The following is a 25,483-nucleotide window of genomic DNA, read 5'->3' on the forward strand; positions in this document are numbered from 1 at the left end:
TCTTCCTTCCCCCACCGCCCGTCCCTCCCTTCCAGCTCTCGCCCCTTCCCGCAGGGGCCGCGGGTTGGCCGCGGGATGCGCGCGTGGCGCTGAGCTGAGCGCGGCTCCTCCCGGCCGGGGCTGCGGCCGCCGCTCCGCGCTGCGCTCCGGAGGAATGGCTTTGGGAAGTTGGGCCGGGAAGCGCAGCCTCAGGCAGCCCGGCAGCCCCCTCGTCGCTCGGTGCACTTTTTCCATTTGTTCCCTGGCTTTTTGCAGGCTCTGACTCAGGGAAGGTGCGTGTTACCCACCAGACACGTCGAGGAAGAGAGAAACCAATTAGGGTCGAAATAAATGCAAGCGAGAGAGAGGGTGAGAGAGAGAGGGAGAGGGAGCGGCGCGCTCAGACTGAGCTCCTCTTAGAGACGGAATGAGGATTTAGGGCAGGTGGCACTTTGCACGGTCATTATCTGGGCACACGGATGACAGGAGAACCCTAAAGCGGGCTGCGGATGGACGCTGCTACCTTTATGGCCAAGGTTTTGCCCAACAAACTTTTTTTCGCCTTCCTCAACCAGCGAGGATCGGGGGGAGCGATGCGAGCGCGGGGCTGCGCTGCGTTTCCCGGGGTGCTGCTGGGGGTGCGGAGCCGGGGGCTCCGTGTGGGGCTGTCCCCAGGGCTGGGCAGAGTTTGCAGCGGAGGAACTTTGGCTGACAGTGCTTTTCCCGTAGTAACGTCTCTGTGTTGCTTTTTTTTCGTTTTTTTTTTTTTTTTTTTTTATATGTTTTTTTTTTCCGTGAGCAGTGGCAAAAATGGACCAACTTCCTTGGCGAGTGGACATTTTACTGGCTCAAGTACGTACCCGCTTTGTTCAGCGCGCGGCTGCGATGCTCTGTTATTTATCCATAGGCATTACCTTTGTTGTGGTTGTGGTAATCTCTTCTGGGGCGCACATCCATTATGAACGGAGTGGAATTCTTCCTACTGTTACTCTTAGTATTATGATTGCTATTTCCACAAGGCGTTTTCGCAGCATTTGCACTGATTTATGATTTATTTTTTTTTAAATCCCTGCTCTGTGTCGTTGTTCAAGGTGAGGGTAGTTTAAGTTTTTTGTTATTATTTTTTTTAATTTAGCCTCGAGGGCTTTTATACTTTTACACTTGACTTTATACTTGAGAAGCGAGAATCAAAGCATCTCGCACGGGAATTAATTTGGTAAATAAGGAAGGCTGCCGGGATTAAATAATGAATGGAGCACGCAGCCCCGGCACCGAGCTCTCAAGGTGCGGCGGTGCTCCTCGCCATTGGAAAAGGGTGATTTTTTTTTTTCTTGCTGAATGGAAAGATGGAAAGTAAGGCGTTTTCTTTCCAAATGTCCGCCCGCTTCTGGCGAGCCCCTGACGCTGCCCGGCGTTTGTTTGTGCGTGCGGTTGTTTGGCTGCAGCCGGGCTCTGTGGGCAACTTCTGCCTTCTGTAAAGCAGGAGTCCTGCTGGATGACAAAAGAAATAGCGGAGTTGGTTGCGGCGGAACATATGTGTGCAATAATTGTCTGGCAAGTGTAGCTTTACGCAGAGGCTTTTAAACGCCTGAGGAATGAGAGGTAAAGCTAGCGAAGGCGCCGAGGCGCTGGGAATCTCCTGGCTGTGCTGTGGAGCTGGGCGAGGTGCGCGCAGCGCTCGGTGCAGGACGCAGCCCCCGGCCCTGCTGGGAGCTGCAGGACGGCCGCACGGAGCGGCTCGGAGCCGGGTGGAGCGGAGCTGCTCTCATCAGATGGTGCGTTTGGATGAGACCCGCTGCAAGGCGCCCGTGGGTACCCAGATAGGAACACGTCACTGTGTGCAGCTCCGTGCCTGGCGTTGGCAGTTGGCGCTCAGTTAAAGGAACCTCTTCGGTGCGCTGCTCAGAACCGTTGTCAGGAGAGGCGCCGAGATGTTAATTAACTTTTTATTTACGAAGAAAGACTTTGAAATTTGACAGGAGTCTGCGGCGTGCGTTTGTAGGATGCTGCACCGAGTGCCGCCTGCAATTATTAAGGATTCGTTCTACGCGTTTTATTCTGCTCAGACTTGCAAAATGCCATCCTTTATTTTTGCAGATTTGGTTCTGTTACGAGTGTAGTGATTTTGAGAATTACATTGTTAGGTCTGAGTAACTTTCCAAACGCGTTTTGTCTCATGTTACACAGGCTGAACGTTTTAATCCCATTTTTTTGTCACTCTCTGAATTTAAACGTAGTTTAAATACCCGATTTAAGCAAATACATAATATTCCCTTTATTTGTTTCCGTTGGAGGGAAGCAAAAAGTATTTGTGCCAGACGAATCAATTTGCCGTGCTTACGTAGGTAGCGGCCAGTGCAGCGACGACACTTGGTCTACCAGCAATTAACTGGGCAGCTCTATTGAATAAATGCACCGCAAACCTCATCTGGGAGGGCATTGCGATCAGAAATAACACAGCAGAGCGAATCTGAGCAGTGAGGGAAGCAGAGGGCTGCTGCTGCTTTGTTGTCTCTGAGCCTGAAAACATTCAGGTAACCTTGGCACATCCTTTAGCAGGTACAAATGATGTGTTAGGTGGGTAAGGTTAAGGTAGGGCCCATCCCGGGCAGCACCTGGGATCTCCCACAGCATCCTGCTGTGCGTGCGCACAAGCAGCCTGGTGGCACAGGGCGATGGCTCAGTACAGACACATTCTGTGCGTTGGCACACTGCTTGCACAAAGATGTGCAGCGCAGGGTACGCTCTCGGAAGGGAAGATCGGCTTGGATTTACTTCCCAAACCTCTGCTGCTTGGTGTGAGATGCGGAGAGGTGTAGCGAGCGAGCAGCGGTGTCCCAAAAGTTGTGAGAATGCACGTCTGCATGGGCGCTGGCTGCGGCCGCAGGGCTGTGTGCTGTGCTGGCAGCTGTCTGGGTGCACGGCTCACTGCTGGGAAGTGCTCTGACCGCCTCCTGCAGCGAGCAGCGCTTGGGAAATGCGGGGTTGCGTGCGGACACCCGGCAGCCTTTTGTGGAGCTGCGGGGAAGCTTTGAAGGGAGCTTCACAGTGCGTGCTTGCAGGTTGTTGTGCTGGATCTGCGTCCTGCTAACGCCGAGGTCCAGCAGCCGGCGTGCAGCGCGTCCTTCCTGCTGGGCTGATGCCCTCCTGCAGCCTCAGCTTCCCGTAGCGGGGAAGCTGCTGTTCCTCTGCCAACATCCACGGTTTGGTGCGAGGGGGAACCACGGGTGTCGTTCCTCTGCGTGGAGCTGAAACTTCTCTTACTAGAAAATAAGAAAAGGCCCCAAAGAAAAGTAATCCCAAGCAACGAAGTGAAACTAAGTGTAGTTTAGGAAGCGTGGTAGTATTTCATGCTTAAAGTCATCCTGATGGCTTTTTTACACGTCTCGTATATGATGCTCCATTGTGATTTGTAACGTGTGAATGGAAATAAAGCCACGTTTCCTTTTAATCTTTAATTTCACAAATATGGCTTCTTACCATGTTGAGAAATGGTGAAGGCTGCGCGGGAGAAAGGAATGTAACCTGAGCCACAGCCGTGACATTCCCATGGAGCATTTTTCACATGAAAGGCTTTTGTCAACCCAGCAAAGGACCAGGAGTTTTCGTTTGATGTTTGCAGGTGTTCAGCAGAGAGCACTAAAACAGTTCAGCCATGCTGGCTGAGGGACTCTGACCTGACCAGGGGAGCTGCTGAGGGCTGCACTGATTTTGGAGAAAGCTCCCCTGGAGTTAGCTCAGATTTATATGGCGTTCGTTAAGCGATTTAATACCTGCGACTTCAGCTGAGCAGCGCTCGCCCCATAGAAGGAAGCGAGGTTTGCTGTTTGTGTTGTTGTTGTTGTTGTTGTTAGGGCAGTTGCTAAAATAAAATGAACTTTCCTAAAATTTTCGGCATAGTTTGGCTTCCACGGTGCAGGCATCAGCCGTGAGCTCAGTGTGTGCCACGCTTGTGATCGCTGAGCGCGGCCATCGCTGCTGCTGGATTTGCAGGGTGGGTTTCGAAGCAGATTTGCAGCAATTGCGGCGCTGGGAATTCGCTCGGTCTGTCACGTTTGGCATATTTCGGTTTTTGAACTGTTAATCAAAGCCCACATCTTCCCGATCGGGCTCAGTTCTTGCCTCTGCTATTTTAAGTCTTGCATTTTACCTAAGTTTTGTAGCATCTGCTATAGATGCCCACTCTGTGTGTGTTTGAGTGCTGCGTGGGGGGGAGCAGCATTAGAGTGCCCGAATTGGGCTGATGGGCCTCTCCTGCAGCACAGAAAATCCTTCCAGCACAGACACCGCTGCGCTCGGCTAAGTCAGTTTAAAGGATTTAAAGACTTGCTTTTAATTTCGCCATTAGTTTGATTAAGGCTTGTCCTGCATTAGAATAACAGCGATTACAAATTAATACACCCTAAATGAGGGAATCACAAATTCTGCTCGGTTTTGAAGTTGTTGGTTTTTTTTTTGTTTGTTTGTTTGCTTGTTTGTTTTTAAATAACTTTTTGTGTGCCTGTGAGCAAATGACAGGAAAATAGTGTAAGGAAGCAGCAGCATGACATTTTTTGGGCTGTGGCTGCAGGGTAGGAGGCATCATTTTGCCATGATCAGTTGCTTATCAGAACTGATTCAGTGTAACCTCCGTCTGGAGACTCAGTGTTTGGATATCGAGTGGCCAGCCTGGCACACCTTGGTGTGATGCCCGGGTCCGTGGTGCCAGCAGGAGCAGCGCGGCGGGATTTTTGGAAGAGTGCTTTTGTCTCACGGGTGGCGTTTTGGGATCGCAGTTGAAAATGAGAAAAGGAATTTTTAGCTTATCATCGGTACTTTTCAACAAGGAAGGAGAAGCAGCACAGGGATGTAGTGATGGTGCTCGTGTGCGTGGCTGAAGGGTGCTTTGCTCAGTGCTGCACCAAAACCCCGACTGCGGCCCCACAGACGCTGCTCCTTTGGGATGTAGCTGGGGTACACAAAGACCAGCCATGCTTCCCACCCCCATGCCCTCTGATTGTGATTAAGGAGAGGGATGCTCCCCGCCTCCCAGCTCCGGCCGCTCAGGTTGCTCCCTGCAAGCGGGCAGGATGGGACCGCGCTGCAGGGCCGGCCTCACGCTGCCATGCCAATGTGCAGGAGCTGAATCTTTGCTTACAGAGATGTTGTCCAGCTCTGCTGAGCCCGCTTGGAGGAGTTGAGCGCTGCAGGGGAGAGGTTCCTGCTGTTTGAGTCCCACCCGGGGCGCATCCCGCGGGAGCATCCCAGGGCACTCCCCAGCAGGCGGGCGACTTCCTTCCGAAGCTGGAGGTTAAGCTCTTGCCTTGGCGACTGAAAAACTCAGAGAGAACTCCCTCTCCTTTCTGAGAAGTAGCCCTGGTTGATGGCAGAGGGCCTGAGCTGATGTCCACAAAAGGGCTCTGTGGGGCGTGATCAGTGAGAGGCAGCTCAGCGGTGCCTCCCGGCTGCTGCAGCTCTTTTAGAAGTGCTTTTTGTCATCATCGCTGTATATCTACCTTGTCAGGGCTCCCGAATACATTTAATAATTCAAAAACACACACATTAGCTGTCTGAGAGGCTGGATGGCTCGGGGGCCAGACCCAGCCAAATGTCACCTGGAGGAGATGCTGGTGCGTGCCGCAGCCCAGGTCTGCAGTCACTGGTGGTGCTGGGGATGGTGCCGCGGGTAGGAGTTCTCCATGGGGGAGCTGTGTGTGATGGACGGGGAGCTGGGGGCTGCCCAGGGCTCGGGGAGCTGTGCAGAGCTGGTGCGGTGTGCTCAGGAAGGGTGCAGAAAAGAGGGGCGCCGGGCAGCATGAGGTGAAGGTTGGCTTCTTCCCGTGAGATCCGCGCTCTCTCCGCTCCCAGATACACATTGATTCTTGTAGGCAAAAGCAGCTTCCCTTGACCGAATTCCCAGGGAACATGAAATAGGCGTAAATAATGGTCAGCCTTTGTGGCTGCTGAGCACCAGGTTACACATTTTCGTCTTTAACCGCTTGCACTCATTTTTTGGCTACTGCGGAAGGAATGTGTAAGTTTTTAAAAATTAATATCATTTCCCTCCCCCCGTAATTCTACAATTGCCGAATTTAGAATCTCTTTTCATTTTGGATTTACCTCCAGAAGGGTTTAAGCTCACTTGTTCTGGGATCGCAGGGCGCTGCCAGTGAACTGCCTGATGCTTTTTGACAAGATCAGCAAATACTTCTGCCCCACTGCTGTAACGAGGAGATCACTTAAATAACAGACGAGCAACCAAGTCACATAAACATATATAATAGAACTATGTAATGAAAGTTTATGCTGCTGATTGCTTGAATCTCTCTTAAATGCACAGAATCATGGAGCACTAAAAGCTGTCATATAAACAGTTTTGTTTCGAGTTTAAAATTATTCCCTTTTTTTTCTTTCATCTGCTATGATAAACAAAGCCATTCTGTAAGCTTTACAGATCAAACATTTACTTCTAATGGTAAACTACATTTTGTAGCTGGAAAGTTGTGTCAGGAGGGCCCGGAAGGGAGCAGAGCCGGTGGCCCTGGGGCTGTGGCCACAGTGCTTGGAGCCATGCTGTCACACAGATCCGTGCCCACGAGCCGGGGCAGCAGAGCTGTGACCGTTCAGTACAGAGCAGGGCTGGCGTCTCTCAGGCTTTGAAGACTTTGCTCCGAAATTCTCCCAGACAAATAGTGCTGGAGAGCTGGATGCAGTCAGAGCGTGGCTGGAAAATGGTAACAATTACATTTCCAGAAGTGGGAATAATTTTGGATGCTGTGAGTCCGAGGCTGTCTATTATCCTGAAGCCTGTAAAGCTGTCTGCAGGCAGCCGGCAGAGTTCCTCTTGTCCCTCACAAGGCAGGAGGGATAAGGGCAGCTACGGCCCTTGAGTCATTCAATTTGATGACATTTACCCCATGCTGTTGTTGGCCAAGTAGAAGTCACCACCAGGCTTCCTGATCTGCCGTCCTGCGGCCGGTGCTGCCTGTGTGGCCGAGGGGTCTGTTCAGCTGTCCCATGGAGGACACTGAGTGGGATCCAACGGGATCTGGCCCGTTAGTGCTGCCCAGAGCTTCCCAGACTCGCGTGATGGCCCTGCCTGTGGACAAGCCTAGGTCTGATGCTTGTGCCCGGATCCCTGCTTGGGTCTGGGTCCGTTACCCGAAGCCATGCCCACGTGAGGAGAAGCAGCCGAGCTGCAGACTAGTGTTGGCATGCTGCTCTTTGAGCCAGGTGTGGGTAGAGGTGGCTTTAGCACCCGGATCCCGAGGTGGGGAGGAAGCACCTCCTGCACGGTGCGATGCGGCTGCTGAGGCACCGCGCTGCTGCATCGGTCGGGCTGGGGTATTTCAGGACAGCTGTTGGGAGTGCTGATGATCCCGAGCTGCGACCCATTGTCGTCTGCCTGGGTGTAGGTCTGTGCCTGGTGCCTGCACTTCACAGGCACTGCTGTATTTCTGGAGCACGCTGGTGAAATTTGCCTAATCCCCTGGAGCTGGTTTGTCCAATACAGACATTTTCTTTCCACCTGGTGGAAGGGTCTCCGGGTGCTTCTGCCCCTGTGCATGGAGAGGCTCTGCCTGTGGGCTCTCACTGGTGTTGTGGATCCTTTCAGGGCCGCGGGCTGTTTCTAAGGGTTTCGGTAAAGTTTACTTTAAAAAAACAAAACAAAATGCAAAACCCTTTTATAGTTTACATTCATTGCGAAGCAGTCTGGATGTTCACTGGGATAATTTTAAGGGTCCAGAAATCTGGGGGGTGGGGTGGGGGATGGAAAATAAGGAAATCACTGACTTAATTCATGTGTGTAGTCCATAGGAGGACAGGGATTTAGTTCTCAGTGAGTTCTTCTTGCTGTGTAGCATACAAAAATCCGACTCCTGTGTAAATCCCAGTGCTGGTTTTCCTGAATAAAAGCCTGTCTTGTTCCTAAGGATTTGGGCTCGTCAGATTAACGCGACGCGGTGCACTCTTCCCTCTGACTGTACATTTAAATATGATGAACCTATTTGATAAATAACCCGTACAAAGGTTTTGTTGTATTAAAAACAGCTAAATACGACTCCTGATCGAATATCAGCACCGTAATTGAATCTCAGGGGTTCTGGTGCTGTTCATAAAGCATTTGAGTTGTTCTGTGCTTCGTGACGTCAGCCAAAAGCCTGATTGAATTATGTCCTGCATTGTGGGAGCACCTGCCAGTGCCACTAGACTGAAGGGGCTGTCAGCATTTCCATTACAAACCTCTCTGATAAGTTGGGGACTTGGCTCCGGGCACGGCGCTGGGCTGAATGCGGCCGTGGGAGCCTTCAGCCTGGCAGCAAACACAACAAAACCGCAGTGCTCCTCCCTGCTCTGCTGTGTGCTCACGGGGTGCAGCTCCCGAGGTCTGGCGGGCTGAAGTGCTGCCGTGTTGCATTGTTTCTGGCTCTTCCTAGGTCTGTGTCTGTAATTACTGGGGCTGTGCGCCGTGTTGACCCTGACAGTCGCAGCAGGTGCTTGGTGCCCTGGTGCTGCTCTGGGGATAAGCACTCCTTATTCTTAACCCTGAGCTCCATTCGGCTTCATAACTGATTTCATGCAGCGGATGTTTGGGGAGAAGGGCGGCAGCGAGGTAGTTTGAGTGGTTGGAGCAAGTGGCATCAGTTGCTGGTTGGTTTCTGACCTGTGAGAGCAGCCTGCCCTTTGCCCTCCCTGCTAATCCAGCATAACCTCCAGGGCTGCAGAACCTCTGGCAGACCACCTCACGTAGCATAGCATGGATCCCATCCACCTGAAACTCAGAGCATGCTGGTGCAGCCTTTGCAGCGCCGTGGAGCCGAGGCTGTGAGCGCTCCGTGCAGCGCTGCACCAAATCCACTTGTTCGACTGCATCTGACTTCAAAACGTTGTTTGGTTTTTCAGACCCGGGGTGCTTTTTCCATGCCATCTGTTTGTGGCTGAGATGTGAACGGGCAGCGGGAGCAAGGGTTTGCAGAATGCTTTTTCCTGATTTTTTCTGCGCTGCGTGATTTCGGGTGTGCCATTCCTGTCCGGCACGTTGTTTGTCATCCTGCTTGCACAGCGTGGGTGCAGGTTTGCTGCTCAGCCCTCTGCTCTTGTTTTTTTTGGATCACTTTTGCTCTTTTCCCTTGTTTGGGCTCTCCTTAGCCACCTTTATGGCATAGTATCTTGCTTGATACCGTCCTTCAGTATTGTGTGTGAAGTCATGATTAGAGACATGGTTCTTATTCTTCAGGATCGGAGTTGTTAGCAAATGCTTTTCTTAACTTCTGTTTTCTGCATTGAATCGCTTTGTTGGCTTAATATTCTTTGGAAAGATTTACTTACATAGGAAGAATTTACTTACTGTGCCTTCTTGTAAAAACAAGGAAAATTCATGTTTCTGAAATTAGATATTTTATAAACATCAGGAATCGGAGCACTTAATTTATGAGCTTGCTTATTAACTAATAGAGATCGTCTTTCCCCCTCTCCTAGTTTTCTCTTTTTATCTGCCTTTTAACCCAGTCGGCTAATTGGCTCTGGTGGCAGTGCAGTGGTGAAGGTGCTTTGGATTCGTGCTCGTGGCGAGGTTTGGTTCAGTGCTTTGGGCAGTGCTGATGCTCCTTGGCATCTGCCTGCCTGCGACTGCAGCGTCCGTGATGCTGCAGATACGCTGGTACCCAGCTAGGGGTTAGCGGGGCAGAGTCATGGATCAGCAGACAGCAAACACCCGGCCTGGGGCAGAGCTCAGGTTATTGCAGCAGGACGGGGTCAGCACTGCCGTCACCTCACCTCCCTGTGCAGCCCAGCACCCAGATGTGTGGCATTTTGTCGTCTGTCTTTCTTCCTTGTTGCTGGCTTGCTTCTAATCTTTCCTCGGACTCGTGAATGCGAGCTCTGTAGGACAGAAAAAGCTCTGCAGTTCATTAAACCTTCATTATCTGAGCACTGTAGGGCAAGATTTAGTCTTCTTGCAGCGCAAATCCAGAATAGAGAGCTCTTCCATTGCGCTTTTGAGCCTGAAATGGGTCGTCAGGGGAACACTTCTCCAAACGCGAAGATTCTCCAAAGTCCAGAGCATGAACTCCGTTGGGCCACGTCGTGGTGTGGCTCTGTCTGGACAGCCACTGGAGCCTGTGTTCCCACGTCCTCCCCTTTTATCCCAGCGTTTCCCTGCTTACGGCTCGGACGGAGTGATCTGTTTCCAGTTTGGAAGTGAAGACATGGGAGCGGAGGAAGGAATTGATATCGCTGTAATCTGAGCCTTAACTGGAAAACGAGGTGACAGCCCTGTCTGTGGCAGGGAGATTTGATCTAGATGATCATCAGGGTCCTTTCCAACTTAAGCCTTTCTGCGAGTCTGTGATTCTGTGATTAGTGTTTGCATTACAGTGCCCACATTATCTCAGCATTAGGAGAGGGCAGCATTTGTTGTACCAAGAATACGACATTTTAACCTTCGGGAAATTCGTATCTGGGTTTTAACGCATTCTTAAATGTAAAAAATCTTCCCCCTCATTTCCATTGGGCAAAATTGAGATGTGTTGGAAAACAGGGCAGCATCTAATGCCATGCGTAATGGAGAATTGTTATTTTCTTAATCCAAAATGGAAAGAGCTTAAATAGAAAGTGTGGGATTATAAAAGAAGCAGCTTTATTCTCTTTAATATAAAGTTGTTTTTTCCTATTCAGCTCAGTTCTATCCCTGCGGCTGGAAAAAATAAACTTTGTGTGGCCTCTTTAAGGCGCTGGCTTAGGATGGATGACTGCTGCAAGCACTCTCCATCATGGCTAAGGAGAGCTTGGTGGCCGTACACCTGCTTTGTAGATGGCTGGGCTTGAATGAGATGGAACCGATCTTGAAGATCGCCTGGGTTTGTTTGAATCCTTATTTTTTTGGTGGGTTGTTTTTTTTTTTTTTAACATAAAATCCTTTGCTCCGAAGCATCGAGAGCCCGCATCACATAGACTGGAAAGCTGCACTGTTCTGCTTGATTGCTTGTGTATTTATTGTATTTATTAAAGATGCCACCGCGTTTGTGCTGTGTGCTCTGGAGGTTCTGCGGGCTCCAGTTGCACTGGATGCATTTCCTAAGGATGGGGCTGAGGTGGGAGCTCCTCGGAGTGCAGCTCTGGGGAGGTGTCCCTGCGCTGCCATTTCTTCTGTTCTGTCCGCATGTCCTTCGAGTTGCCTCCCCTCCCTGTGAGGCCGTTCCCAGTGGCAGGCCATGGGTGTGCATCCCCATTAGAAGCATCTTTTGATTTTATTCCAGCTCGGTGACTAATAGCAGCAGCTTCCAAATTGTCGTTCCAAGACTTTTGATTCAGTCCAAGTTTTGCCTTAAAGTGGGTTTGCTTACATACGAGAGCTGTTCTGCTCTCCCGCATTCATTGTAGCGATTTCAAATTATTTTCAGGCTGAAAAGGGTTTTGATCTTTTTCTAATTTAATCAGTTTCCCGAGAGGACTTCAAGGAGGAGCATCTCTTGTAGCGATTGGTGGAACTGGGAAAGTTCCTTACAGCACATGGCCAGAACTGCTGGCCGCTGCTGCCTGAGCTCTGAGCTCTGCTGGAACGGCTTTTCTGGGGGTCGTGTTCACACCTCTTGAGTTGGACCCCCTCCGAAATCCTGCCTGTGTTGCACTTCTTATCAGAAGCAGCTAATCAATGAATGTGAGAGAGTTGAAACAACCGATGGGGGAACGTGATCTAGCCACAGCGTCTTGGTAACCTCCCCTCTCTTTTGGGTAGTGGGGACATAATAGATAGCGTGCGGAAGGAAGGGGTGGGGGATTTATGTAACCTGCCGGCTCCACAACTGGGATAACTCACCGTGATTCTGCCAGCACCCCAGGAGCTCTGCCGTATTATCCCAGCGTTCTGGGAATCTCATGGGCTGCAGTCTGAAATATCTCCACTTTGGCTGGGGAGCATCCTTGCTTTCTGGGAGGAAGACGTGCCAGCTCTTTCCTCGCGAAGATACCGCCCCGTCCTCATCCTGTTCATCTTTCATTGTGAAATTAAAGTACGCATTTCCTGGTTGCTTATTTGGCTGAAGCCTCCTTCAAGAGCACATTCAATAATTTGTCTTATTCATCTCCTCATCATGCTCATGGTTATGTTACATTCACCTACAGTAAGGATTCAGTGAGAGAGGAAGAATGAATATGGATGAATCAATGAGTACAAGTGCTGTAAGTGATTTTTAGAGCTGCTCGTATTCAGTTTGACAGTCTCAGATGGAAGACTGTCAAGATCAGGCCCATGTTTTGAATCGTCAAGTGCACTTTATGTGCTTCTCCCCCTGAGCTGGAACCCAGTCTTTGGGATGTTGAAAGCAGTGGGAATTTTCCTGTTGACTTCTGTGTGAGAGGGGCTCTTTGTCTGCCGTGCTCTGCGGATTTGTACATTTCATTGCCCTGCACACTCATGATCATGAAGGAGATGGGCACGGGAGCGGAAAGGCGTGATCCAAACTGGTGGGCCTGGAAAAGGAGAGCTCGGTTTATTTGTTTGCTCTTTTAGGCTTGCCCAGGAGAATTATTTTATTAGGTGCTCTGCTGTAGATGTTGCTGTTTGTTGGGACAGGAGCGACCTGTAGATAAGTTGTTTCCTGTCAGTGTTTTGAAGTGATGTAAAAGCATTATTTCTCCACCGGCTTCACGTTAGTTTGTAAAGGAAGCTTCCCTTTAAGAAAAAAAAGCCAACGCTGCCACTCTTATAGCTGGTGTATGCTTTGTGTTTCCTTGTCCTACTGTTTGGGTTACAAACATATTTAAAAAAATATATTCACATACACAACATTATTATGATTCGGCTTAAGCATCTGTGGTTATAAGTGCACTTCATTTCACCTAATTAAGTTATTTAGTCATTTACACATTAGCAATGTACTACATATTCCACTTTTACAGGAACTTATTTTAATTATACCCACAGTTCTGTTCTGCTCCATTATAGCCATAGATCAAGCTGAATAATAACCATTCTAAAAGCCATATGCTAAAAGAGATTATAGGTCATTAAGGCCAAATTAAGGTAACATTTCTGATGGTCACAAACAGAAGTCTAACCAACAATTATCTTCTTTCAGGTCCGTAGATGCAGTCCTCTTTAGCTTTTAAGATGACAGCAAGAGGACAATCTCTGATTCCTAATTGTTGGCGTTGGTTTCAGAGGTTGTAATTTCTGAAATTAATAAGGTTTGCAAAGGCATAACAATGTTTGTTTGTTTTTCTCTCATCCTGGTGGTTGCCAGAGGGCCCCCACGTAGCCTTGGTCCTACCAGCGTCCAGCTCCGGTGTGCTGCCTCTCCGCGGAGCTCCGCTCAGCCGCTTCCCCTGGCTGCACCGAGCCGCAAAGCTCATTTTCACTGGTGTTGGGTTCTACAGCTTTGGGCTTAACTGTCTTCTGCTGAATAGAGCTGAATCTAATTGTCTCAAGATTAATTTTGGCTCGGAGCTTGCACCTAAGAAGCTTACCAGTAATTCCCTTTTGACTGAGCCTCGGTGGTATTTTTCCCTGGAAAGAGCTGAGCTGGAGACAAACTTCCCGTGGGGAGGGACCCGGTGGCATGTCTGCTGTGCAGGTCAAGGTCTTCTGCTTGTCCCTAGGGCTTGAAGTTAACTCCCTATGCAATAGAGCTTCTCTGTCTGCTCTGTCTTCTCTGTCAGCAGATGTTTTGATGCGGGCAGAATTAGTCTCCCCATTGAGTGGGTACCTATTCCCGTTGCGCCGAGGAAGCCTGAGGACGTGGTTCAGAGCGAGCAGGGCTCCTCTGGTTGGAGATGGCCAACCTGTGGGGTGGGAAGGGCTCTGCGGGGGCTTCAGGGACCCAGGCAGGACTGGGGTGGCTGGGGGCTGTGGTCAGATGGACTCCTGCAGCCCCAGGGGTTGTGTGCCGGTGTCAGAGAGGGAGGAAGACGTGTATTTCCTGGGAAGAAGTGCAGATTCTGAACCAGAACAATTTCTTTGCTTGAGGACAACACTTCACAATGAATTCAAAACCGTTCTTGCCTACGCGTTATCTCCTTTCTTCTCTCGGGAGCGTTTCAGCGGATTATTTTCAGTATCCTTAGTGGACAAAACCAAGTGTTGCGTACATGTTTGTGTTTCTATCTCCAGAGTGTTAGCGGTGGTCACGCTGATGGTGTGTGGTTGGTGCTTGGTTCAAACCAAACTCCGGTAGGAGGGCTGGAAGGGAATTGTACTCTTTTACATGCCGTTGCATGCTGTCCCCTTGTGTTCTGTGTTTTCCATGTGAGCTGTCAGGTACTGTAGCGTAAGATCCATGAACAGCTGGGATTCCTGTTGCATCTCACAAGTGACAGCACAAAAAAAGTACGCTTCCTTAACTGATGGATTTCTTAAAAAGGAGTAAGCCCGCATTCTTGAGCCGTTACCCTTCAGGTAGCAGGTTGGCCATTCACACTTCACCATCCCGCGGTCTTTGGTTGCCAGCCATTGATCTTTATCTTGAGAGACTTGCGTTGCGGAATATTTCTTTTGTGTTTGCAGACACAGGGCTGTGCATCAGTGCCATTTATTAGCGTGTCTAAAAGGAAGCTGGTCCTGGAAGGGAGGTTTAGGATTAGCAGGTCCAGGTGCCTGGTGCTGCTTGGACTGCCTTACTCTCGTCTTAAAATGTGTGGGGTTTTTGATCCAAAAGTTGTCTTGGAATAGCATTCCAGCATCTCAGCCCTGATGGCCAGAAGTCTTATTGTAGTGTTTTGACAAAATCTCATCGTGGCCAGTATACATTCGCTGGTGCCTGTTCCAGCACTTTGATGGCGTGTTCCATCTCCATCTGTCCCCTCCCAGCGAGCCGTGCAGGAACGTGCCTTGTGGGTGGGCTCTGTGCGGGTGGGCATGGGTGCTGGGATCTGGGTATGGAGGCAGCCGCGGGCTCCTGGAGGTAGGAAGGGGTGAACGGTGGGTTTCCATGCATTGAAAGGAAAAACAGTTGGGGGCTGGTGTGCTGTGCGTTCCTGCTTTTATTCTCTTGAAGCTCTGGGTTCTACACTTTTTTGGGTGAGGAAAACCCTCCCGTGCAGCTTGTGAATGAAATGCTTCTGCTTTCCCTTAGGTTGTAGCAGAAGGGTGGAGCACCTTTGTGCAGATTCCTAGTGCGCATACACACCACGTGCGTGTGTGCAGCAGGTTTCTTCTGCTTGTTTTCAGGAGCTTGTTGCTAAAGTAAGCTAACTTGCTTGCCTAACCTGCAGGCTCGTGGGGCTGTAAGGGAGCCCTATCTGCAGACACCAGAACCCGTTTTGTTGTTACGGCTGAAACAGGTGAGTCCTGCCTCCTGGTTGGGGCTGCCGTGCCGACCCGCTGCAGCCGCGCTCCCCGCAGCTCGCGGTGCTGGGCTACGAGTCAGCGCTGTGCGCTGCAGGGTGCGAGCGGTGGCGTAAGCAGCTCTGCTGCTGTTAAACCCTCTTTACTGCTCAGGGTCAAGATGTAATCTGCACGGGATTTTTCTTAAACTGTCGTCCAAATCCGAAGGATTCCTACTCGAGGAAAGGCCCCGCTGGCTTTGCTAGGAGGAGGGATCGCTCTGTTTGCCGCATGTTGTCAGCCTGGCTTCTCCTTGTGCGCAGTGGCTTGCATTGGCTGTAGCCTTACTAAAGTCAGTGGATTCCTGCCAGACTCATGCAACTGAAAAACTTTTCTGCATTTTGTCACGGAAGCCGATAAGCAGCACGACGGAATCATAAGCGTGCACAATGTGCAAAGTCAAACTATATTTAAAGTGCCTTATTCGCAGAGGAACACCTCTAACCTTTCAATATGTGAATAAGATGTCAACCTAGTTCTGGAGCTCCACCAGGTTTTGACATGATAATGCATTTGCAGTCACTTACAGGCTTGCATTGGTAAAGTGCAATAGTTTGCCTGTGTTTATTTAAATAGTGCAAACTTTGAATGTTATCACCTTTTTATTTAAGAGCAGAGAGACTCTGAGGATGACATCACCAGAGCATCATGCCTAGACGGCTGCATGGTGAGGAGGAAAGTATTTTAAGGTGTTCCCTGCTTCTTTGCTCCTTTTTGAAACCGAATCTCAGTACCTCTGAAATGAGGATGATTTTTTTCCTCTCATAGAATCATAGAATCACCAAGGTTGGAAAAGACCTAAAAGCTCATCCAGTCCAACCGTTCACCTATTCCCAACAGCTCCCACTAAACCATGTCCCTCAACACAACATCCCTCGAACTGAAATGTCTGTGTCTGTGCCTTATATTTACAGTTAAAGCTTTCCTTGCTGTGTAATTAGTCATCCGAGCAAGCGATCAGAATTCCACACGATGTTATCTGTGAGTTGGGAGAAGATGAATTTCGTTGCTGAAAACCTGGCTGTTGATTCAGCCATCTGAAAGGAAGGTGGGATAAAGGTGATTAAAACCGCTTTTGATTTGCCATCCTAAATAACGAGTGGTTTTTGGTCACTGGAACGAGCAGGGGAATTGGTGCTGGGAAGTGTACATTTTAATTTGAAATTTCAGGAGGACTCCATGGCAACTGTGATATGAAAGGAGCGGGGTCTTTCATGAGTCCTTTGGTCTTTGGGTAATCAGGCTTCGTTTGCTTGTTTGTTTTCCGGGGCCGACGTGTGTAAGTTATTTGGAAATAGGAATTTTGTGCTGAGAGAGTCTTCAGTTCATGAGCAGCACGGCGCTCATTTTCGTGGAAACAGGAACTCTGTGCAGAGATAGTTTTGTAAGCCAGAGGTTAAAAGATGGGAACGGTACAAAAAGAAAATATTAATGTAGCGGTAATTAAGAACACAGACAATTGTGGAAATGTATTTTCTCTACAGGATCAAAAGCAGCTGTGGTATGGAGTGGTATGGAAATGATGTAGCGATAGCGGATAAAAGCGGTGTTTTTTCAGGATTTTGCTTTCCATCCCAGCCATTTTAGCGCCGAGTTGCGAGCGCTCATTGCAGGTACGAATACAGGGAACTGCTCCAGCCGTTTGCTCGTCGCACAGGTTGATATCTAACGAGAAATATCACTGATGGAAAACCAGAAAGACTAAATAGATATATTTGGTCTCACAGGCAGTCCATTAATTTGCCCAAATTAAATATTATCTTTAAATATTGAAAGGTTAAATGTACACTGATAATGGATTTAGACAGCCATTAAGTCATAATTGCTCTCTAATGTAGTTAGCAAAAGACATTATTTGATATAACTTATTGAAAAGGGACTAAAAGCACCAGGATTTTTTTTCACTTGCCCTTTTTCATATAAACGTCCAAGATTAAATCCCATTTTCATTTAAGGCTGTGGGACCCAGCAGGGTCCCGGCGCTCAGCACGGTGGGGCTGTGCCTCGCAGTGCAGCCACGTCCACTCCTTGCTGGTGATGCGGGGGTCTGCAGGCTCCTCCTGCCCCACACGTGGGGGTCTTGGCGGGCTCGGCATCCTCCTGGGTCTGTGCCGGCTGTTCGGAGCCCCTGGAGCTGCTCCCATCACCAGCTGCAGGGAACAGCGCCTGAGTTACAGGTGTGCTGGGGCCACCAAGGCTTTATTTTGGTTGAAAGAAAAACATTTTCAAACTTTCATAATATTTATCCGCAGACGTAGGTTCCTATCACTTCCTGAACAGGCCGGGCTCACCCAGCTCTTCCAGCCACGGCGGGGCCATGGATGCTCTCAGAGTTCAGGGAGGCTGAGTGGTCCATGCTCCTCTTGCTGCCCCTTGGCCATCCCTGGGAGGTGCTGCTGAGGGATGCCCCACAGCACAGCCGTCCCTGGGAGGTGTGCTGAGGGATGCCCCATGGCATGGCCATCCATGGGAGGTGTGCTGAGGGATGCCCCATGGCACGGCCATCCCTGGGAGGTGTGCTGAGGGATGCCCTATGGCACAGCCGTCCATGGGAGGTGTGCTGAGGGATGCCCCATGGCACGGCCGTCCATGGGAGGTGTGCTGAGGGATGCCCCATGGCACGGCCATCCATGGGAGGTGTGCTGAGGGATGCCCCCTGGGCCGTGGGTCCGGCGGTGCTGTGGGGCTGGCGGTGTGTGTGGGCTGTGTCAGGGGCTGAGCTCTGGGCTGGGGCCTTCTGCCTTTGTTTTATGAATGGACAAATTGCCACGGCAGCTCCCCTTGCACGGCCTGTTGTTTTTTCTCTTTCCTTCAAAGCCGCGCTCTCGCAGGCAGCACTGAGGTGGAAATTTCTGGATTGTTTCCTAGCGTTGTAGCTGCGGACTTGGAACTCAGGTCTTGCAGGACTTCCTTTTGTGTCAGGAAGGGCAAGATAAATGTGGGTATTTCTTTGGATAGTGACTTTTGTTTCAAGCCTGGAAGGGACTTAGCCCTAAGTGGACGTTATCCTGCAAATGGGTTGTTTTTCTTCTCCAGCGACACTTAATGAGATAATGTCAGGTGGAAGACTTGCTTAAAGTGAAGGAAAACACTGTTTGCAGTTATGCAGGAGGTAAAAGAAAGTCTCAAGAACATCGTACTGATTATTTTTTGCTCTTTTTTTGTGAAAGAGCAATAGAGAAAAGAGAAAGAGAATGAACCGTTTTTTTAATTTTATTTTTAGTTTTCCCTGTTCTGAATCTCAGGGGATTAAAAAATAATAATAAAAATTACGGTGGAGTGATGCACAGGGAAGAACTTGGGGAGGCCTGAATTAACTACAAATGGCAAGAGAGTGGCATTGAAAAAAAAAGAGAGGTTTTGTTTTTAAAAGGTGTCTTTTGGAAGCCAGGATGCTGTGTGCGGTTGTGTGAGGACGCTGCCTGACCCCTCTGCTTTGGCTCCAAGTGCGCACAGGGACACAGCGACGCAGAGAGCAGAAAGGACCTTGCTGGTGGGATAGGGGACACCTGTGGTGGTTGTCTGAAGGTGCCAAAAGGCCTAACTGAGTCTTTGTGGTTCCAGTCGTGGCTTTGAGCTGCTGGGTTTGAAGCAGACAGATCCTTCTGATTCTCTGGTTTAGGTACTCTTGTTCTGCCGGAGGGAGGAGGTTTTGTAAGAGGTCGAGGTGTGGTGAGGCGGTGGGCTGGATTCCTCCTTCAGCTTCAGCAAAACAGGGAGGGGAGGGCGCTCCCAGGACGGAAGCGCGATGTCAAATTCCTTTGCTGAAACGGAGAAGTGCTTGAAATGCATTTTGGAAGTGAGCTGCCCCAGTCCTGCCCCATACGTCGGCTCTGTAAGTATTTGTCAGGGTTTGGAATACTCATGGGATGGTACTTCTGTTACTTACAGTCTGATTGTGAACGGAAGGAAATCAGCTGTCCTGTCTGCAGGGCGTGAGGCAGGCAGCACCCTGCAAGAGAGACTGAGCTGTAAGGAGGGCACCTTTCTGTAAGGGGGAGATGTGGTTCCTTTGTTCTTTCCAGTGCGGGGCTCTCACTCATTGTCCACGTAGGTCTTTGATATTTTCGTGCAGTTCTCCATCCTGGTTGGGCTGTGAGCATCCCTTTGAGAACCTGCTGCTCCTCCATTGCGTTGCGTTTCTCGTGACCCATGAAGGGTCCTGCTCAGAACAGGTAATTTTTTAATTTCTTTTCTCCAAGTGGTCGCCCTGAGCAGAAACCAAAATGACTTAAATCCTTTTTCCATGTGGGTCGGCTTGTCCCCGTGCCAGCAGCACTGCTGCTCCAACCCAATCCCTGGATCTTACACCAGGCAGTGTGCATCGACGTGGGGACATTTCCCCTGAGTGTGAGTGGTTGGGCACATGTGTGTGTCCCTGGCCAGCTCTGCACTGTCTCTCTGGAGGGCAGAGAGCAGGAGCAAGACAAGGAGTGCGAAGGAAATCCTCTTCCTCCTCAGCATGAAGTTTGTCAAGATTGCTGTTATCTTCGTTACGTTTTCTTCAAACATTTGGACAGAAGCAACCAGGAAGGAAAAATACCTTTGTTTTTATGTGTTTGTCTGAGAAGAGTCTCGTTTGTTGCGTTTTTGTAATTGTTTGCTTCCCCCCAACCTGTTGTGGGCAGAATTTCCCTGGAATCAAAGTTGGGTTCCCCGTTTTTAGAGTAGGCTGCGAAAAACAGCGCTGAGAGAGATTTCCTGTTTTGGCTAAGGGGATTTATTGTTGTTAAAATGCAAAGTAAAAGTTCTGACAAGTTGGATGCAAGAAAAGTCTAGATGCAAGGAAAATCCTAATGGTAACGTGATCTGAGCTGCTGCATCACGGCAACTGACCAAGCCCAGAGGGAAGAGAAGGAGCCCTTCCAGGAGCTTCAGAGTGCGGTGTAGAACCGGGGAGACACCCAGCCAGGGTTGGGCATCACAGAAGTGCATGGAAAGGAAACAGAGAGAGGATGGGCAGGGAGGAGCCTGATGTTATGCAGTTGTGGGTGGTCTGGGGAGCAAGGAATGATGAACCTTGGTTTTGGGTAGGGAAGGAACTGAATGGGGACGTGGCTGAAGGTCAGATGGATGACGTGACCAGAAGGGTGGGTATTGCTGGAGGCGGTGTGATGGTCTGGCTTCATGGGTTGATGAGGAGCGGAAAAAAAAAGCAACCAAAACAAGAAAGCCTCTCTGAATCCCCCAAAGAGAGAGTGGAAATGGAGAGAAGAGCAGAAATGAAGTAAAAAAAGGAGCAGGACGTTGTTTGAGGCTTATTTCTGTACAGATGAGGCAGAGAAATGACAAGGAAGAGGTTAAAAAAATAAAGTGTTTATGAAATATTGTTCACATTAGAAGAGTAGGAAAGGATTGTAGGTTGGGTTTGGGAAGGGCAGAAATGGGAGAGGAAGGATGGAGCTGCTCCATCTTCTGCTGGGCTGCGGAGTGGTGCAGGGTGAGCGCCCACGGTGGCAGCGTGTTGAGCTGAGGGCTCGTTCTTTGGACGTGTGTCTTCTGCTGGGTTTCAGTGGGGTGACTTTGAAAAAGAATGAGAAGTACCTCTCTGGCTGGTATTTCCCTTCTCGTGTTGCGCTCTAGATGCATGGAGCTGGTTCTCAGGAGGAAGAACGCCTGCATCATGGGCTGCTGTTGGCCTGAGGTTCTCCTGGCTTCCCTGATGCTGCATGCCCGTGGCTGGCACGAGCCTGGAGGAGAGCAGCGGTAGTCGTGCAGTCACTGCTCTGCTTTAGGTGTGCTGTGACTGCTTCTCTTGCAACTGTGTGTCATTCATTTTCGATTTAAATATCTAATGGCTCTCATCAAACAACATTTAAACTTTCTATGAAATCCTGCAAATGTTCCTTTAGATCATATTATAAGCAACAATGGCTGAAATGAGGCTGAATGGGAGGGCTGTGTTTCAGTCTCGGGGGTTCTGCAGCTGGTGGTGATGACAGTGGAACACTTCAATTGAACTGCAGCCTGGTATTCAGCAGCTCTCTGCCCATTAAGCGACGTATAAAAACAGTATAAATGGTCCGGCACATTTCCTTTTCCACACTATTTTCATCTTAGTCACTGGAGTGTTTCTGTAGAAAATAATTTATTTACTGGGACGCTAACAAGGAATGTTTTGGTCACTGCAAGCACCAGATGTGGGGCCGGGGTTGTGGCGCGAGCAAACTTAGCTCAACAAGGGAGCCTTTATGCATTGAGGAGGATCCCACGTGACAGCAGACCTGGCCGTGGCACGGAGCCGTGGTGCAGAGCGGGGTGCCGCCGCTGAGAGTTATTAGGGCTTGCCTGTTTGTTTGGGTACTGCTGCATCGGCACTGGGGCTGTGGATGCGTGAGGAGGCATGCTCCGTCGCCCAAGGATATTGCGGAGATCAGTGTGGGCAGATGTCACAGTGAGCAAAGAAATCAAGCCGTGGGGGTTGGAGAGCGGAGATGGGGTAGCACAGGGGGAGCTGGGGAAGGGCTGCTGGGAAGAAATAGGTTTATTATTGAGAGTGCTGTTATGTAGAAGCTGAGTTTTGAATATTGCTGAAGTCCCACCGTGAGGGACGTTCTGGGCGATGGCAGTCGCGTTTGTGGCCGTCAGTGATCTCACTTCCTTACCCGACTGCTGGATTTCTGTCCCCTTCCGGAAAGGAATTCACACACCCACTGTAGCCACTGTCATTCAGCAGAGCAAAACAAAGGAAGGGGATCCAGGGCAGCGCCATGTGCCATGCGTTGCCTTCAGAGCTGCTCAGGTGTCCAGAGCCATGGCAAGCAAAGTGGTGCCAGGCTGGGAGTACTGAGCTGAGAAGAGGGAGCACTCCTGCGTGGTGAGAGTGCAGGGCTTGGGGTCAGTGGGAGCCAGAGGAGGCAGGAATAAGGGGAAGGTGCATGTGGAGAGTGCGGAGCTGCTGCCTGTCCCTTCCTGAAGGGTGAAAACAGAGGGCTTGTATTGTCATCCTTTACTGCTTATGAAACGTTCATCCCAGCCTTGTGTAATCTGATGAATGCTCTGTACAAAACCCAGCTCGGGGTGCAGGGCTTAGGGAGTGATACCATAACTTGAGACACCTTTATCTCATGGCCATGGACTGTCATGAGAATGTAATGCAAGTCAGTAAGAATAAAGCTGAGGGATGCACGGATTCCGAGTCAATGTGAAAGTGCCTCATGGCTTCGCTGCTCCTGACAAGCATTCGGTGTGGTCCTTGCAGCATCTTATGGGCAGCCTTTTCCTCCTCCTTTGGCAGACAGGGGCAGCTGTTGTGGTTTGCAGAGCGGTTGGTTGTGAATGCACAGAGCTGTGCGCTCCGTGGTTTGGGTGGAAGGGTTCGGAGCTCTGCCGGGTGCTGGGGCTGCCCGTCCTTCCTCCTCAGCTCTGACGGATGGAATCATAGAATCACAGCATGGCCTGGGTTGCAAAGGAGCACAGTGCTCATCGGTTCCAACCCCCTGCTGTGTGCAGGTCGCCAACAGCAGCCCAGGCTGCCCAGAGCCACATCCAGCCTGGCCCTGAATGCCTGCAGGGATGGGGCATCCACAGCCTCCTTGGGCAACCTGTGCCAGTGCCTCACCGCCCTCTGGGTGAAAAACTTCCTCCTGATAACCAACCTAAGCCTGCCCTCCTCAGTTTAAAACCATTCCCCCTTGTCCTGTCAAGCACTCACTGGGAGTTGTTCCTTGACATCCTTAAAGGAAAAAAAAACAACAAACACCCTGAAAGCATGAAACGTTATCGTAGTGCGATGTCTATTTTTGAAAGTAAGGCTGTTAATGTGAAAATGGTGCTGTTGTGGTGCAGTGAATGATAAAGGCGAGATTATTAAGTCTCTGAAAATTGCTAATTTATTATTTTTCTCACCTAATTTTGATTTATGATGCATGATTATAGTGACACACGTCTTCAAAAAAACAAGTGAATTGCTGAGAAATTATTTGCATATTTCTGAAATTTTTTTGCTAGACTTTTTATTCAACATTTGCCAAAAAATAATAATAATAAAAAAAAAAAACCCACCCCTCTGTTTCTCTGCTTTCATTTGAAACCTTCGGAGCTCAAAGAAGACGGCGAGGAGTTCAGTTTCCGTAGCTTCCCTCTACATGCAAAAGGTGCCTTTATCTTTTGCATAGTAAGGATGCTTCCCTTAGTTTGGCTGCTAAGTTTACTCCCATGGGGAGCGTATTTGTGTTCGTGTAACCGCACGCTGCATATTGAGAGCTCCACCACTTTGGTTTGTGGGAAGATTTAACTCCGTATTAACAGCCACAGATGGATGGTTAAGGGAGCACTGAGCACAGGATCTCGCTGCATTTTGTCCTCGGGAAGGCGATGCGGTGCAGTGAGGCTGGGCTGCAGCTCTGCAGGCCCTCCTGTGAGCTGTGTCAGTGGGACTGGTTTGGGTTCCTTTGCGTGGGGTTGCTGCCAGGCACTGCTGGGCAGCGCTGGGGTCGGCAGCAGCAGCGGCTCTGGGGCATGGGCTGCCCAGTGCCAGTGGGAGCACATCTTGCAGAGAGGCTCTTTGGACCAGTTTTTGAAGGGTTGGGTTTGGGAAGCATCCTGACAGTGGCTGCGTGCAGCTGGGGCAGGCAGGTGCCCGTCTGTCTGGAAATGGTCTGTGTGGAACGACGGACTCGCGTCTGCGTGCCGTGGATGGGTGCTGTCTTGGTGGACGTGCTTTGGGCAGCACGTGGGGACCTGCAGTTCTCTGCTCCTCTCCCAGTGGTGGGGAGGTTGGGGGGGGGGGATCTGCAGCCCATTGCTGGGGTGCTGCCCTGCCCCGTCCTGCCCAGACATTGCTCCTGCTGCCGGCAGCTGCTGGAACACCTCCAGGCTTAACCAGAGCCTGCGTTAGTGTTAGTTTGGTGGCTTTCTATTCTTTTTCCTTTCCTTTTTTTTTTTTCTTTTCTTGTGTTGCCGCCCACGTAAGTGCACCTTGCTCTTTGTGTGCAGGAGATAATTTAATCGAAGCGTTTGGGGCTGCTGCCATCCTGCTTGGGCTGTGCAAAGCTCCCGTGAGCCGTGGCCGTGCAGCACCGCGCTCCAGCAGCAGGATTCGTGCAGGCATCAGGTGCCTGGCCTTGCAGGCAGGTACCTAATAGGATTGTGAGAAACCACTGCTGGGAGGCAGGTATCAAGGCACTTGTGAAAATCCTGCTAAGCACCCCTCTGCACCTTTAAATGCCCTTCAGCTCTGAAAGCCGAATCTGAAAAGAAAACAAATGAAATCAGTGGCAAAACTGACCTTAGTGTGCGAGCAATGAAGCAGCTGAGTGGAGGGGAAACTACGATTGCTTGGATTTTGATTCATACACAAAACAAGCTTGAGACTTGTTAATTTTTGCTTAAGTGCCATGGCAACATACATATCTGTTCTGCAGCTTATGAAATGTATTTTTGGAACTACTGACTCACACACTTGCATATTTCTGCTGTACTAGGAGAATGTGTTTCCTTTTGCTTTCGTGCAGCTCTGCAGCTTGAAATCAGAGCAGTTCCCTCCTGCCAGTGTCTTGTGGTGGGCACAGGGCGTTTCTTGCATGGGCACAGAGCACGGGCCTTTGTCTCCAAGTCTGAACAGCGTGCACCTGGGACTGGCAGCAGGGCATTTTGCACTGCATCTTAGTGCGTCTGTGCTTCATTCAGCAGTGATGCTGTGGTCCTGGTGCAGGACTTAACTGGTGTGGCTGCATGAAATGAGAGGCGAGCTCCACTGTTGTGCACAGAAGTGATGGCACTTAGTTTTTGGTAGCAGCAGTGGCTGCCCACCTCACAGGTTTTTGAAATGAGTCGTGGAGTGCTTTGCATTGTGCAAAGTGCAGCGCACTATGCAAATTACTTGTTGTTATTTCTCCTCTGAGTGGTAAATACATGCATGCCCTGTCATTTAGAGCCCAATCAGAACCCAATTACAGATATTTTATCTGCCTGGCAATTTTGATGAGTTTGTTGTACTGTGTTTAAACAAAAAAAAAAAAAAAAAAAAAAAAAAAAAAAAAAAACATTAGGATTAAAAAAAAAAAAAAAAGAAGGCATTTTAAAATGGGAGCATGGTTGTCTGTACCTTTTTTTAAGACATAAAAAAAAGCCTGGGGGGTGAGTACAGAGACCAGGAAAGCTGAGGGCTCCCAGGCCCCACGGGTCCTGCTGGCCGCCTGCGGTGCTGTGTGTAGAGCAATGGAAAGAAGGTTGGGCAGTCCATTGCTGTATATGGAGCAA

General features: G+C 49.8%; 1 protein-coding gene across 1 annotated transcript in view; it reads left to right on the forward strand.

Moving 5' to 3' along the window:
* Positions 1–758: 758 nt before the first annotated feature.
* TCF4 (transcription factor 4) overlaps positions 759–25,483 on the forward strand; it is an 84,422-nt gene continuing 59,697 nt past the window's right edge. The window contains exon 1 of the mRNA XM_042831140.1: positions 759–831. Within this exon, the coding sequence (XP_042687074.1) occupies positions 759–831 (73 nt within the window). The remainder of the gene's footprint in view (positions 832–25,483) is intronic.

Source organism: Centrocercus urophasianus, unplaced genomic scaffold, assembly GCF_019232065.1.
Source record: "Centrocercus urophasianus isolate 14NV4802_14NV808 unplaced genomic scaffold, USGS_Curo_1.0 seq_35, whole genome shotgun sequence".
Classification (NCBI taxonomy): domain Eukaryota; kingdom Metazoa; phylum Chordata; class Aves; order Galliformes; family Phasianidae; genus Centrocercus; species Centrocercus urophasianus.